General features: G+C 37.3%; 2 protein-coding genes across 6 annotated transcripts in view; both read right to left on the bottom strand.

The window, feature by feature from the left end:
- Nucleotides 1-6,892, bottom strand: part of LOC100740048 — a 13,969-nt gene extending 7,077 nt beyond the window's left edge. Inside the window, exons 1-4 of one of the 4 annotated variants that reach the window (XM_024367096.2) lie at nt 6,301-6,892; nt 5,001-5,212; nt 3,438-3,800; nt 1,979-2,111 (exon numbers count right to left, since the gene is read on the bottom strand). In XM_024367096.2, the coding sequence (XP_024222864.1) occupies nt 1,979-2,111; nt 3,438-3,654 (350 nt within the window). In that variant the 5' untranslated portion in view covers nt 3,655-3,800; nt 5,001-5,212; nt 6,301-6,892. Of the gene's footprint in view, nt 1-1,978; nt 2,112-3,437; nt 3,831-3,866; nt 4,969-5,000; nt 5,213-6,300 lie in introns of those variants that run through there. The other 3 variants (XM_012384712.3, XM_024367097.2, XM_033320331.1) reach the window with 3 other exon arrangements.
- A 1,495-nt stretch (nt 6,893-8,387) lies between these two features.
- Nucleotides 8,388-12,885, bottom strand: LOC100749912. 2 transcript variants are annotated; one of them, XM_012384703.3, is made up of 9 exons: nt 12,685-12,885; nt 12,527-12,616; nt 12,025-12,087; nt 11,891-11,956; nt 11,768-11,809; nt 11,245-11,316; nt 11,032-11,159; nt 9,663-9,853; nt 8,388-8,685 (listed from the first exon to the last, which is right to left on the bottom strand). In XM_012384703.3, the coding sequence occupies exons 1-9, from the start codon at nt 12,766-12,768 to the stop codon at nt 8,486-8,488; spliced, it is 936 nt and encodes a 311-aa protein (XP_012240126.2). In that variant the 5' UTR covers nt 12,769-12,885; the 3' UTR covers nt 8,388-8,485. The 2 variants fall into 2 exon arrangements, with proteins under 2 accessions (XP_012240126.2, XP_033176221.1); XM_033320330.1 differs by having other exon boundaries at nt 8,396-8,685; nt 11,032-11,148; nt 11,249-11,316; nt 12,527-12,878.
- Between the last annotated feature and the right edge of the window lie 1,124 nt (nt 12,886-14,009).

The following is a 14,009-nucleotide window of genomic DNA, read 5'->3' as shown; positions in this document are numbered from 1 at the left end:
GGTCGATATTTGGCCGGTTTAACATAACTTTGCTTTTAATCAGCGAGCAAAATGACCCCCGATGGCGGCGGCGCGTGGCTGCGTTTCGCTTCTCGATCGTAAACGAATATTGCGAGATACTGCGGCCGTCATCCAATTTCAACGCGGCGAACCAGCGTCGCGACGTGCTTCGTAACCTCCGTGCGCGATCGTTCAACGTCGAACGCTCGTTCATTGAAAATTGCGCAACGCGCGGCTCGCTCAGCTCGCCATCCAATTTTCGATGACACGCTGCATCCTCGCGAGCAACGATATCGAGCCTGACTGTTCGACTGCATCTGTTTAGCGAGATATCGAACTGACGTTTGTTTGGCCTGTGCGCTCGGCTTGTTGTTTCGCGCACCAGGATCAAGCTTCGACCGCGCTGATCGATATTCCCACGATCGAAGAGAGCATTCGGCGCGTACACTGCTCCATCGGTGTAATCTGCAGATTGGAAGGTAATCCGACGAGCTGACGTTTAATTCTCCGACAGGGAGAGTGGAGTCCAGAGGCTGCATATTGTTGTTTATGAACGCTGTGCTCGATTTACGTATAAAGTATGGCTGATTTAATAAGGTTTCTAGGTGGCGCGAGATTGTAACATTGTGCGAGCGTGTATGGCTATGTTTATTGTTCAATTAACAGTTCGCTATTGCGTAGTCAGGTTGTTGAATCAATGATTCGTAACGTGCGTAAATTGTTCTAACGATTTTGTAACGAAGCAATCGTTTTTCTTGATCCAGCGTTTTACGAATTTTTGTATAAAAATCGACGTTATCGAATACGTGGCTTGATTTGGAAGATACTATCGGGATATCGATAACTCGTAAGAACAATGTTTCGACGCAAGTTACGATGGAATACGATCTTTCTATAAAAATTGAGGAACTTCGTCATCCAATATCTCAGCTTGATGTTGAACATACCGTAAAACAAATATCGAGAGATATTTACAGTCAGTAAAAAGAACAAGACCAACGTTTCTACACGCAATCCACGATAGAATACGATTTATCTATACGAAATTAGGAAGCAATTAGCTCGAGCTACAAGATACCATTGAACGATATCGAGACATTGATAGCTCGTAAACAGAACGAGGACAATAGTCCAACTGAGTCCAGGATGTAATATAAATTTCACAACGTGACATTGGTGGCTCTTATTATGGTTGCTGACCTATCGAGAATCTCATGATCCATGAACGAATGAACTCGCATTACCGTCGATGGTGATCGAAAGTGGAAAGTGAAAGTGGTGAACTGGAACGAGTCGATGATGAAAGTGGACGAGCTACGAGCGTCCTATGAGGTGTAAAAGTTTCAGCGCGAAACTGCCCCATCATCCCGGAGGTTTCGAACGTCAATCAACTCTGTCGAACGGTTCGTAAACGTTCTTAGTGTGTAATCGCTGTTTCTTCGTCATGATCTATTTCGTTTCTTTCACCCGCCTAAAAGTGGAACGTTTCGGACTACTTCTTACATAGAGGCCATCGAAAATGTAATTCCACGGAGGACTTGGAATATCGATGAACCGCAACGCGGATGAATTTCTAATTGAAAAGTAAAGTTACTGCTCGGTTTCTTAATGTTTCTAGGCGGTTCAGCGCAGCAGGCGATGGAATTTTTATGGAATACTAATTTCTAGATAATTTCATATGGATGTTTAGACAGCAGGACTATGAAAATAGTAAAAATGACCGATCGATAGCGTCATATAGAAATTTATAGAGAAAGCTGTTGGTCCAAGTTTATATTTTAATCATCGCTAGTTCTAGTGCTAAAAATTCGACGAAAGAATTTTTAACATTGAACACATATTTGGGTAAAATTAATGACCAAAATTGTTAAATAATTCGATCGTTAATTTATAAGGAAATGTAAATCGAGCTACGTATTAATTTTTTTTGTGTCCCTGAACTTATCTACTTAAGAGGAACAAACAACTCGTCGTTTACCTGATTAAGTTTAGCAGTGACCGTTCCATCTCACTCAGCTGATCCTGATGGACGGACGAGGTCAGTTCGCATATAAGCTTGGGCAAGCAAGCCGTCTTGATCGTCGTCATCATCTTCGCGCGTCGCGAGATCGCTGTAAAGTAATTTACATATAAGATGCATAAACTTTTCTAAATAACCCCCCCCCATTAACGAACTAATGAACATTTAATGTTTATGCAAATTAGTTTATACTGCAGAATAGTATGTTCAGTGTATCTCGGCTTGGAAATCAAGCTACGCATGGTTTTACCTTTTAGGTAGATAATCTAAGTAAACAATTCTTACTCTTTCGCTCTCCAACCTGTTTATCTTCAACGTTTATTTCGATCTGTTTATCGTTTCCTTGCTTCAAGTTATATAGTCTTGTGATTAATACGAACTATCGGGTCGTTAAAGCGAGAAATATTAATTAAATCGGACAGCTGGGCCGTGGAATGTTTCGATGGTCGATCGTCGATTGGTTGCGACAATTGATCCTATTTTATTCAAAGATTGCGTAAGAAAGCTAGTGAAAATATACTAAGTGGATAATACTTGACAACAATATCGTAAAAGCCTGCAAATTGTATTTTGTAAATTTGTGGCGATCAATAAAGATTTTTAAGAAATTCTATTAATTCGGATAGTTGACTTGTACACGACTAACGAAAAATATAATACATTCTGCATGCTGCGTACTATCGATTAAACCTACGCAAATAACGCCAAACAATTAACGATCAGAACATAAAAAGATAATCGCTTGAGGTAAAACTTCAGGTAAAAAATGTACTAAATTTCTGGAATGAGGATTAAGGACTTTCTCTTACATTAATACGATGAATTTTTCTCTCAAATTGTTTGAAATCCAATTTGATGGATAAAAGAGTCCAATATTTTGTACATTATGCTGTCTCGCTCACAGGAAGAATTTCTCCAATTTGATGACTATTATGGAACACAATTTATTCAACGAATTTAATGAACGTACAACGCGAGTCATTGTTGTCCCCACCTTGAATAACGAATCATATCAAATTTGTATCAAATTTATTGTTTCTGTAATTACTAAGACTATGCAAATGCCTCTAACAAAACAAATACTAACTTTCATTGAGAAGGGAGAATAATACTTTACTTCTAATTATCTACAGCTCAACGCATTACAAATCGAAGCTCTCCATCCACATGGAACTCAATGGAGCTCAAACTAAATCAATAGCTTCCATAAGAATAAATCAAACGGAATTAACACTTCCTTTAACATCCCGGAACGAAACCGCACACGGTACTACGATAAAAAATCCGATGATTCGTTACGATGCACAAGTACATTAGCATAACATTTCCGGAAATTACAATTACATTACGAACGTTCGTTAGCGCGTCGATAGTCGAGATTTCTTAGTTCCTCGTGCGCATGTAAATTATTCCTTACCGTTTTCTTTCTCGTTATCCTTCTTCACCGTCGTCAAGGCTACCTTGTCTGCAGGAACCTTGCTTGCAGGATCCTCCAGACTTTTAACCGGTTCAGTGATATTTTGCCGAGACGATCGACCGAAAATCGTGAAGATCACGTAGCTGTAGTCACCGGCGAACATGAGGAACATCCCGAGGAATATCACGAGACGCACAGTGCTGGTGTCCATAGCCATGCCGACTGGCGTCCTTGTAACGTCACGTCCGCACCGATCGACGATCCTCGATTCACTGCGGCCTCTACCGATTCAAGGACCGGATCGGAAGAACACGCCGCGCCACTGGATTTGCTGTTTGAACTTTAGTCCTCGCGCTGCTACACCTAATATAGCCGTCGATTAAGACGCAAAGTCTTAGAAGGATTAAAAGGCAAAGAGGGTTATATTACCGATACTAATCTTCGTATTAGAATTAAGGCGAGGACAAGAGTCGACAATAAATTGACATCGTCTTGGAATTACAGTGGCTACAAAAAATATTATTGCGTACCATTGTTGTTTGGAACGTAACGTCGGAGGCGTCTACGCTGCATCGGAATAAATTAGAACGAAAGATCAAGCCGATAATAAATAATCACGGACGCGAGACGAGCAGATTATCCAAACAAGAGTTCATTACAACTATCAGGGGATTATTAGGGCAAAAACAATTATTGCTTCGAACTTAACGTTGGAGCGGTTGGAAACAAGCGTATTTATCGTAGCATTTAAGTACTAATTAATCGGGTCTAAATATACTAAAAGCTCGTATGATTTAATAATATTTTCGTACGACTAGGAAAATTATATCAAGTTATAAGAGTTTACTATAACTCAAAACTAGGTTGACGAAACAATCTTAATATTTAATGTAGGCTACGGAGTAAATAAATCGAGGCTGTACTTCTAAACTTTGTACGGGCGCGAACAATTAGAGAGAAATTAGAACGGATTAACGTCGAGCACGGTGAATATCACACGTGATGGTAGATCTGTAAATTACAAAGCGAGAACGCGTAAGTACGTAGACCGAACGCAACTCGCCGATTTATGCCGCATACGTGCTCTTCGTTTCATTGGGGAATTTTAGATTTTTGTGCAAGCAGCGACCGAAACCGCGATCAAACAGCATTTTCAACAATGAAACGTGACATATGTCAACGACGACGATGAAACGGAAAACAGTTATCGGTGGTCGTTGACAGCCTTGACAGTTCGGTGAGCTGTTGCTAAGCCGTCGAGCCGCCGAACGTTGCCGAAGATAGCGCTGCTATTGTAGAATCTTCGAAATTCGAAGAACAATAGTCGACTGCTCGAGGATAATATAAAAACAGACTCAATGGCTTCGAACGTTGTGATGCAAGCACTCGGCGCTAGACAGAGACACTCCGATTGCTAAGGAAGCAACAATTATTGTCTCGAATTTATCGTTGGTATCGTTGGAAACGATTGTTATTTATTGTAGCAATTACTTAATTAGGTCCAAGTATATTAAGTTTCGCATCGTTTAGCGATACTTTCATATCGCGATAAACATTTGATACCTTGAGAATGAAATGTAAAACCTGCTGTACACGTTGAAACACGTTGCTATGCATGCGTCGACAGCTGCGTTTCATGAAATCTGCACCAGTTCCAGTCTACCAGATTACCGATTCTCCTTAGTTTCTGGTGCGATACCAATGTCGAAACATGCGTGTTACAATGTCTGATTATTCTCCAAATATTAATTGTCAATAACAGAGGGCAATATTGACTGCAAAAGATAAAGAATTAAAGATTAAACAGAAACGAACAAAGTGATGGTTAATCAAGAGAAACAAGTTTTCTAATTTCACGTTATTTAGAGAAGTAAACACGAACGAACCGAGCGATTACAGAAATTATTTGCCTATCGACGACTTTGTTTTTCGATACCACATGAAAACAGATCCTTCAAGGACTAGGAAACAAAATACAACGATGGGAGCCTACTGTAAACTAACCGATGATACGCGTTACAGGTAGAAAAAACCTGTGTGCCGATCGGTTCAGTTAAAACGTGATTCTGATTCCTACATCGATACAAGTTGCTTCTGATACGCATATATTGTAACATGTATCATGCATCGCAACATGTTTCAACATGTATAGGGGCTAGGGGTCTTTATGGAAAAACGTTTTATTGGGAAAGAAGGGTATGTGTAAATACTTTTTGTAGCTACCGTAATCTTTCGTAATGCCGCCTGGTGTGCAAGTTACATAGTGCTCGTATATCTGCAGCTTTCAATTTTTTGCAGCTTCTTTACGAACGTGTTTATCGCACTGTAATGCAGTAATGCAATGGTAGTTAAGAATTTATTTCTGGCGATTATTGATCGATAATTCTTAGAACATACGAGTTCAATTAAACACTATAATCAGTTACAATTCTGAGTTGATAATAGGAATTTTTGTACAGTTGTTACTTTGGATATTTTTATATTTCCTTTAATAATAATTAAATAGGATAGTATCAGCATTGTTAGAAAATATTTAATATCGATTGGAATCGGTATTAGTCCGTTAGTATAGCCCACTTAGTTTTAGCGTTTTTCTTATGGACATAAGGTTATTCCAGTAGGTGAAAGAAATTCTTGTACAATTATTGCCTGAAATAATTTGTATCTCTAGTAATAATTAAACAGAAAAATGTTAAACAATGTTGATCGATATTTAATAATTACTTGTCGACAAAATTAGACGTATTAAGGTCTCCGTAAGAATTTGAAAGGAGAGCGTTCAAGTTATGCAATAGTCATGTTACAACGCCTTAACCCGATTTTTGAGAGCATGTAAATACACATATAGCGAAACAATACATACTCGTGAGAAGCATGGACGATGTGCTAAGCCTGTGGTCACGGATCGTCAACTTTCAACGTGGAAGATGTTATAGCAGAACTTTCGCTCTCTGTTCACTTCCACTTTCTTCGATCCCGTGTGTCGCAATGCCAACGCAATCCCGAACGATGGAACACTATATTTAAAACTGAACCACACAAGTCAAATTTTTCCAATATCCCTCCGAATCGGATTCTTCCGAATTCTTTTTTTTTTTTTTTTCTTTGTTTAAAATTGAATCGCTGCAAAACTGGTTTGTAGTCCGCGGAATGCACTCTAACACTGCTCCGTTAAAAGTGAAATCACTGGCACGAACACGAGCGGTAACAAAGCTTTCTAAAGTCTAATTAACGCTATACTCGACACGGGCACAAACTTACGGGAAATTATAGTGTTTTGATTAAATAATAGAATTTGATAGGTCAAGTACAAAAAGTTATGTGTGTATTCGATGACGAATGCGTTCCGATTGGAGGAATTCAGCGACGCTGCCGCGGTCTACCGACGTCGCGGAATGACTGTGAATGATTCGAAACCACGGCCTACGGACCTAACGAGTTGTCAGTGAAAGTTGGACACTCGGCCGCAACTCGCAGCGATCGGATCGGCCGATCTCGTGCCGTGATTCGTTTATTCGCCAGTTTGTCTGGCGAGAACCGGTGCGAACAGTTAACAACCATTTTTCACTTTGTTCTGATAGCGCACGAGTTCTATATCTTATCGGATAAAACAAGTACAGATTCGTATTTAATCGACTTTCCACTTAGTATGAATTTATTAATTAATTTATTAATTCCGTATTATTTCTTTTCCTCTAGATGCGGTATTTCTAGTAATCTCCAGTTTTAATTGTTAAGATATAGAGTATTACATTTTTAATGGAAACGTTAAGTATGGAAATTGTTAGAAACAGTATTCTTTTTAAATCAAAAACTACTCACTCTAATTTCTTTCTACGATATAAGCTACTGGAAAAGTAGAACATGGACTTTTCTTTGAAACAGTTTTATTTATATCGCTTAATAATTTCAGTTTTTTTCGTTAGTAACAAATAACATTTTGTTAAATACAAGTACCAAACATGTTATTGTTTTGTCAACATTAACAACATCAAAATGTTCTTCTCATTCTTCAATATCTCGATACACAACGAAATAAACATTTATATAGAGAAATTATTTTTCAACAACAGCTCTACACATGTAATACGATGTTTGCTCTCACAATCCTGAATAAATGTATTTTCCAGTTCCACGATATATCCTGCGTACGTAGAACAAAAAGAATTTTTCTTCGAGTAAACCAGTTTGCCCAAGGGCAATGATACGTGCGCGTCCAGATCAGACAAAAGATCAGTCACGTACTATCTTCAAAGTCCATGTAGATACGTTTGTTTTACTTCGTATATTTCCATGATAATAAATTTTCATAAATTCGTTTAAGCTCGGTTAATTGATTTTGCTTTAATACGCACTTTTCTACGCAGTGTGCGTTGAAACTTGATTCTATTTTTAATTTCACTTTCCCACAGAGTCGTCGTATACGCGTTGCACTCTGACACACGTCTGTAAAGACGTCAGCGTATTTCGTAATTGCTATAGTCGCGTGAGAAAAAGTCTGATAATCTAAAATGTATGATCGTGTAATACGAATATTGTCTTTCCTCGACACCAGTGTTCGACGTAAACGTGGTAATTAATTTTGCCAATTACGATTAACGATATGCACGAAGTAAATATCCAATGCATGCTGATGAATAGCTGAATGACTTGGCAGAAATCTGCAATTTCGTTGAATAAGCATTGAGCTGTTGTCGCGGTAAGAAGTTTATGTTAGCTAATGCTCGCGAATATATTACGTATTTATATTCGTTCGGTTTATTGTTAGCGGTAAGTGTCATAAATGAGAAAGTCTCGTTATTCGGATATGCAGTTTTTCTGTATCCGGAGTTAATGTTCACGATATCAGAGATGCTTAATCTCAACAAGTCAATTTCCCTAGAAAAGGGCAAGCGATATTTTATACATGTAATATAATTACGTATAAAGGAGATAAATATAAAGTAGAAAGTGTGTAATATTTCCTATATATTATTCGATTTATTGCAAACACTTGTAATTGATATATTTAAGAAATATATTACATAGTCTATTTGTATGCAGTATATTTAAAATTTTTCTTGCGTGAAAATTGTAACGAGACCCAACAACGATCTGGTAAAAGGTGTCACGTTCTTCAGAGACTCGTCGTGCAATTTTTTCTCACTAAAACGCGTCGAAATGCCACTACTAGCGAATTTTCCTGATCGCTTTCTTCGTCTATCGTCTCGTCGACGATCTCCAGCACTCCACATGAATTTATCAGGCTCTGAAATCATCAAATATCATAAAAATCACATTCGACATGAAAAGATGTTCGAAAAGTCGTGTCTAAAACAACGTATGCAACTTGCTAAGCATGTATGCAAATTTCTATGATTCACGTTCGTGTACACAAATTCATAATTTCTGTCAGTAACTTATAAAATAGAAAAGAGAAATCGGTGATATTTTATTCTCTCCTTTTTATTGAAATTAGTAACTCGGGTAAATTAGCTGTCGTTTATGACAATAATTATCTAATTTGACGACAAATTACGAAATATTAGGTTGTCCCAAAAGTTCCTTTCGTTTTATAAAGAAGTGGTAGATGCACAACATTTTTTGTTTTATATTATTTTATCGAATTATGTTTGATCCATTTTATTCTACTACTACAAAATCGATCATACATAAATCCATAAAATACCATAAAATAAAAAATGTTGTGCATCTATTATTCCACTTATGAAACGAAAGAAACTTTTGGGACAACCTAATATTTCGTGGACATAATATAAAAATCATAACTTAACTTAAGACTAAGACATAACTTAAGACTAAATTCTCTTAAGTTTCCTTCGTAACGTTAATTGCAATATTTAGAAACGTTTCTATTTAACGAGAAATATAAATTTGTTGAGAATTGTGGATCTTTGAAGCCGAAATAAATTTATACCGAGGATTAATATTAAAATAATGAAATATTTATTTCATGAACGATTCCTTATATATTCACCGATACACACTTGCACGCGTCTCAGCACTTTCTTCTATACCCGACTGTTAACTGACTCTTGACCGACTGAAGAGTTTACATTCCTTTGTTTTCGAGACGTTGCGGACACATATACTTCCACACACCGACACTCGCATACAAGTATCTCTACTACGCATTTAACTTAGTCCAGCACAGAAAATTGTACATATCTCAACAAAATTCTATATAAAAAGAAAAGGTTACAGAATGGATAAAATAGCGCTTACGGTGATAAATCCCGGATTCCTCGGAAGCTTCCACAGATCCGTAGTTACTTGTGTCCGATTTTTGGGGGTGAAGTCGCAGCTGAAGCCGCGGGAGGTGGACGACGTTGGCCAGGAGGTCGAGAGACAAAGATCCCATACTTCCTAGGTGGAGGTTCCGGTGGCTGCGGCGGTGGAAATGACGGTTCGAGTATCTTCAACACAATGTGAAACATATTTCTATTAATTTTCATTAACGTTAATTCGATATTCGATCGATAACGAATCTCTTAGATGCTATAATTATTACCAAATGGATTACAGGTGTTCATCCATTTACGAGAAATGTAAAAATAGATATAGAGGTTTCTTTTCTGATATTCTCTCTGGAGAGCATACTCTTTTTATAGAACTTAGAGACGATTATTAAAGAAGAAAATTAATTTACATAGAATACAACGAAATTTCTTTAAAGTAAAAAACATGCAAATAATTTTACCAAGTTGTTCAAAATTCAAACAAATACTATTTCTAATTAGCATTTTTGTGTATATTTATTTAATTCTCGCCTGTCGGTTTCCAATGGCCTCCAACTGTTTGCAATTGTAAAATATCTATACTCAATACAACAATACAACAACAATCTATACTCAATACTTTTCTTCAGTCGTTGACGCTAATTTCTCTAGTTCTTATTATATCTAATCTAACCTATCGAAGTAATATAAATAGAATAATAAAATAATGGAAGAGGAACGAAAAGTATTTTTTATAACAAGATAATGTCAGAGTAAACACTATGCTTCCACTATGAAAATTAGCAAAGGTATGCAAAACATACATACTCATAACATTTAAGGGATGAAGCAAACATCTATTTACGTTCAATCTCCTCGATCGTATCCCTAGTACCGCAAATTTGTATAAACATCCACAGACTAATTATTATCAATAAAGGATTACCGCAGTCCATTATCCAAGCTATCTATCGATACATTAAGTAATCAAGACACACAATAATCCTAACAATAATACGACGACAATCCTATCGGCGTCAGCATTAACTCTTACACGGGGTTCGAAAGCCTCGACTATTCCGTTGAATGCGTCTTAACTAACCGAGAGTCCTATGGTTTTCCCCAATTTCGTTCGCCAGACACCGAAATAACTTTACACGTCGCGTCCCGGTGGTCGCGAGTTCCCTAACAGAATTCCTGAACAATCTGTTCGTCTCCGTTTTGCTGGCGGTTTCGGAACGCTGGCCCAAGCTGTTACAACGACTGACGCAACCGGTAGTAAGAGGTAAACCGCCCTCCCCGTCTTCATTTTCTTGACAATTACAGAACGCCATCACGTAGGGAAAATCGGTGCACACAGTTTAATTGAAACTTACCTTGAGATTCTCGAGCGAGACTGTTCGTCCTTCGCCAAAACACGGTCCCGCGCGTTCGTTTTCTCGGTCAGCGACGTCGCCCGCAGAACTCTTGCACGATTCTCCACTGGATATGTACTGGAAATCAACTACGAATTAATGACAATCGAAGAATTTCGCTATAGAAGCAATTTCAATGTTATGTTTCATATAGAAGAGATATTTTTTCGATACTTTCTTCACCACTTTCTCTAGTTCCAGTAGCTTGTCCTCTGCGTTGATCAGCTCCGTGCTTAGACGTTGCATCTAAATTATAATAATTTTGTTGAGAGTTGATAAAGTAAATGAATCTTACGGGGCTAGGAGTTTTGCAAACTTAATTCTATCGTTGCTTCGTCTTTGAGATTATTTTGCAATTAATTGCATTTTTTTTTTTTTTTTTTTTTGTAATTAAAAAGTTTCGTAGGCTTTAAGATAGTATGGAAGATTATGTTACGTTGTAATTCTTTTTAAAATCGTCAGATTTTTGTGTATCGAAACGAGAACGAGATCGAAGGATAAAAATTCGAAGGTTGTAAGTCACTTTTCCTGAAAATCACAGTGGAAGCTACCCCTTTCTTTGTAACTGAAAATATTTCGTTCACATGCACCTATGTTTTTACTAATTATAGAATTAAGTTGTTATAGGTGAAATTATAAATAAAGTAGTCTTTAGCCATATTTAGAAGATTAACGAGACGGTTGAACTTTCAGTTACCTCGTCTTCCAGTTCCTGCGATGTTAATCTCTGCGTTTCTTTCTGAAAGTGTTTAATGAGATTCGCTTATTCATTGTTTATTGTGATTTTTGAAAGAACTGAAAGTTTCTTCTAGACACTAACCACTTTAACCACCGCCTCGTCGTATTCCGTTTTCTTATCTTTCAACGCCACTACGTCTTCCAGTCTCTGCAACAATCGTTTAAACGAGAAATCGATACGATTGAATTTCTATTATTATCGATCAGTCGACGCACCGTTCTGTTCTCCTCCATAATTTTTAGCATCTCCTTATTCGCCTTCTCCATTTTTCTTATCACCTGCGGTTAAGAAACAAATTAAGCCTCCTAATTAATTAATTAATTAATTAATAATGTAATTGAAATTTTAGATTTCTATAATTAGCATGATACTAAATTACTAAATAAGAAGTCTAGGAACGTGGACACAAATCTTATCGAAGATAATTGAAGCGTTAAAAAAATCATCGCAGTCGCATCAATCACTGTAACTAATTGTTTTAGATTATTGGCGATTCGATTAAAATTATCGATAGATTATTACAGTTTTCGAAGAAGATTGGTTTCGAGTGATAAATTGTAACAATTATAATGTTCGTTTTAGAATTGTTCAAGCTTTATGGAAGAGAAATTGCAAGAGCGACAGCGGAAAATTTATTCTATGGTAATTTTGGATTATCTACAAATGTTGAAAAAATTTGTCCTAAATTTTCTGAGCAAAATTTACAGTTGTACTTACCGTAGTGGCGTACCACAGAGCAACGTAGAAAAGTATGTGCACCAGAATGCAAACGTAGACGTTGTCCAACACGTACACCCGTATGAACGACTGTGGCGCAATAAGAAACGGAAGTCAGTAGAAATCACGCGATGTCTCGTGATTTTCACGGTCTTTACTTGACGATCGTATACATCAACGAGCTTTAGAATCGGGTAGGACTTTGCCAGCCGGGAGAAGTAGCTCTGCTTCTGTAAGAACATCCCCGCGAATGTAATCCATTAGACGGGATTGCCAAGGATTTCGAAAATTCCTCACGAAGATTGGAAAATATCGTCGATGGAGAAATACTCGACACGAGAAGCGTCTCTTCGATAAACGAGAGACGAAAATCTGCCAGATGTTACATCACGTACGTTCTGAATCGAGTAACGATTGAATAATCGACTGTCGATTAATCGAATATTTATGACATTTGAAAATAATAAAGCAAAGTTTAAAAAGCAAAGAAAGTATTTTATATTCGTAAGTGTTCTATCTTGTTCTATCTTCTCCTGTTGCTTTATATCTTTTGAGTGTTTGATTTATGGCATCTAAAAATAAATTCTGATATAGCTTCGAAAGTAAACGTTCAAAGAATGAAAAGATATTGTATGGTATTTTATATTCTTATTCGTTTTCAAAGAATTACGTTCTCTTTATTAAAATTGGAAAATAACGTTTGATAGATTGCTTGAAATCGAAAAGGCATTCACCTGCTGTTTTTAAAGGAACAGAATTACGCTCTGTCGAAATCTCGTGATTACCAGCTTACCTATTAATTCAAGAACGAAGCATTAGAATAATAATGTTAATTAATTCGCACGTGCGACGTATGTTATTTCAAAACGAGTTATTCTGTCTTAACGCTCATTTCACAGCATAAACTAGCGCGACCAACGTGTGGCGTGACTCACTGGTGGTTCGCAACAGCTTCATTTTATGCGATAACGTGAACCACCGGTGAGTCACGCTATTTTTTTATAATTTTTATATCGCTATCAAGATTCAAATTCAATTAGATCTAGCCACAGAGAACGGTATCGATCGTTTACGATAATTACCATCGTCCAGACAACAACGTAATGTTAAATTCGAAAAGAAAATCTCAACAAACATACGTTCGAGCAAAAGCATTAAATGCATAATTAAAGTGAAATTTTACACCCAACGAACGCCATAACGGACTAAATTTCAATTAAGGTGTCGATTAAACCAGATTCCATAAAGAAACTAATAACACATTATTGGGGGTGTCATTAATTAACAGGGGACATAATTTACTTGTATCCGTTGGCCAAAGGAGTGATCCACCGATAATCGCGTATTATTAAACCCTGTTCACGGCAGCTTCAATGGCTGACTTAATTTCGCAATCGTCGCGTTATCGCTTGGTCGATTCGTGATATAATGATGCACCAGCCATGTTGACAATGCCGCCGATAATAAGCTGCGACAGCGGCAG

This window comes from Bombus impatiens, unplaced genomic scaffold (assembly GCF_000188095.3).
Source record: "Bombus impatiens unplaced genomic scaffold, BIMP_2.2 scf_0279, whole genome shotgun sequence".
NCBI classification, from domain to species: domain Eukaryota; kingdom Metazoa; phylum Arthropoda; class Insecta; order Hymenoptera; family Apidae; genus Bombus; species Bombus impatiens.
Note: the sequence above shows the minus strand (reverse complement) of the source record. Positions and strands in the feature narration are given on the sequence as shown.

Coding starts and splice junctions, on each gene's coding strand:
- LOC100749912 (XM_012384703.3), bottom strand. CDS start 12,768: ATGTTCTTACAGAAGCAGAGCTACTTCTCCCGGCTGGCAAAGTCCTAC. Junction 12,617..12,684: donor TTGATGTATACGATCGTCAA/GTAAAGACCGTG, acceptor ATTGCGCCACAG/TCGTTCATACGGGTGTACGT. Junction 11,317..11,767: donor CGCAGGAACTGGAAGACGAG/GTAACTGAAAGT, acceptor ATTATAATTTAG/ATGCAACGTCTAAGCACGGA.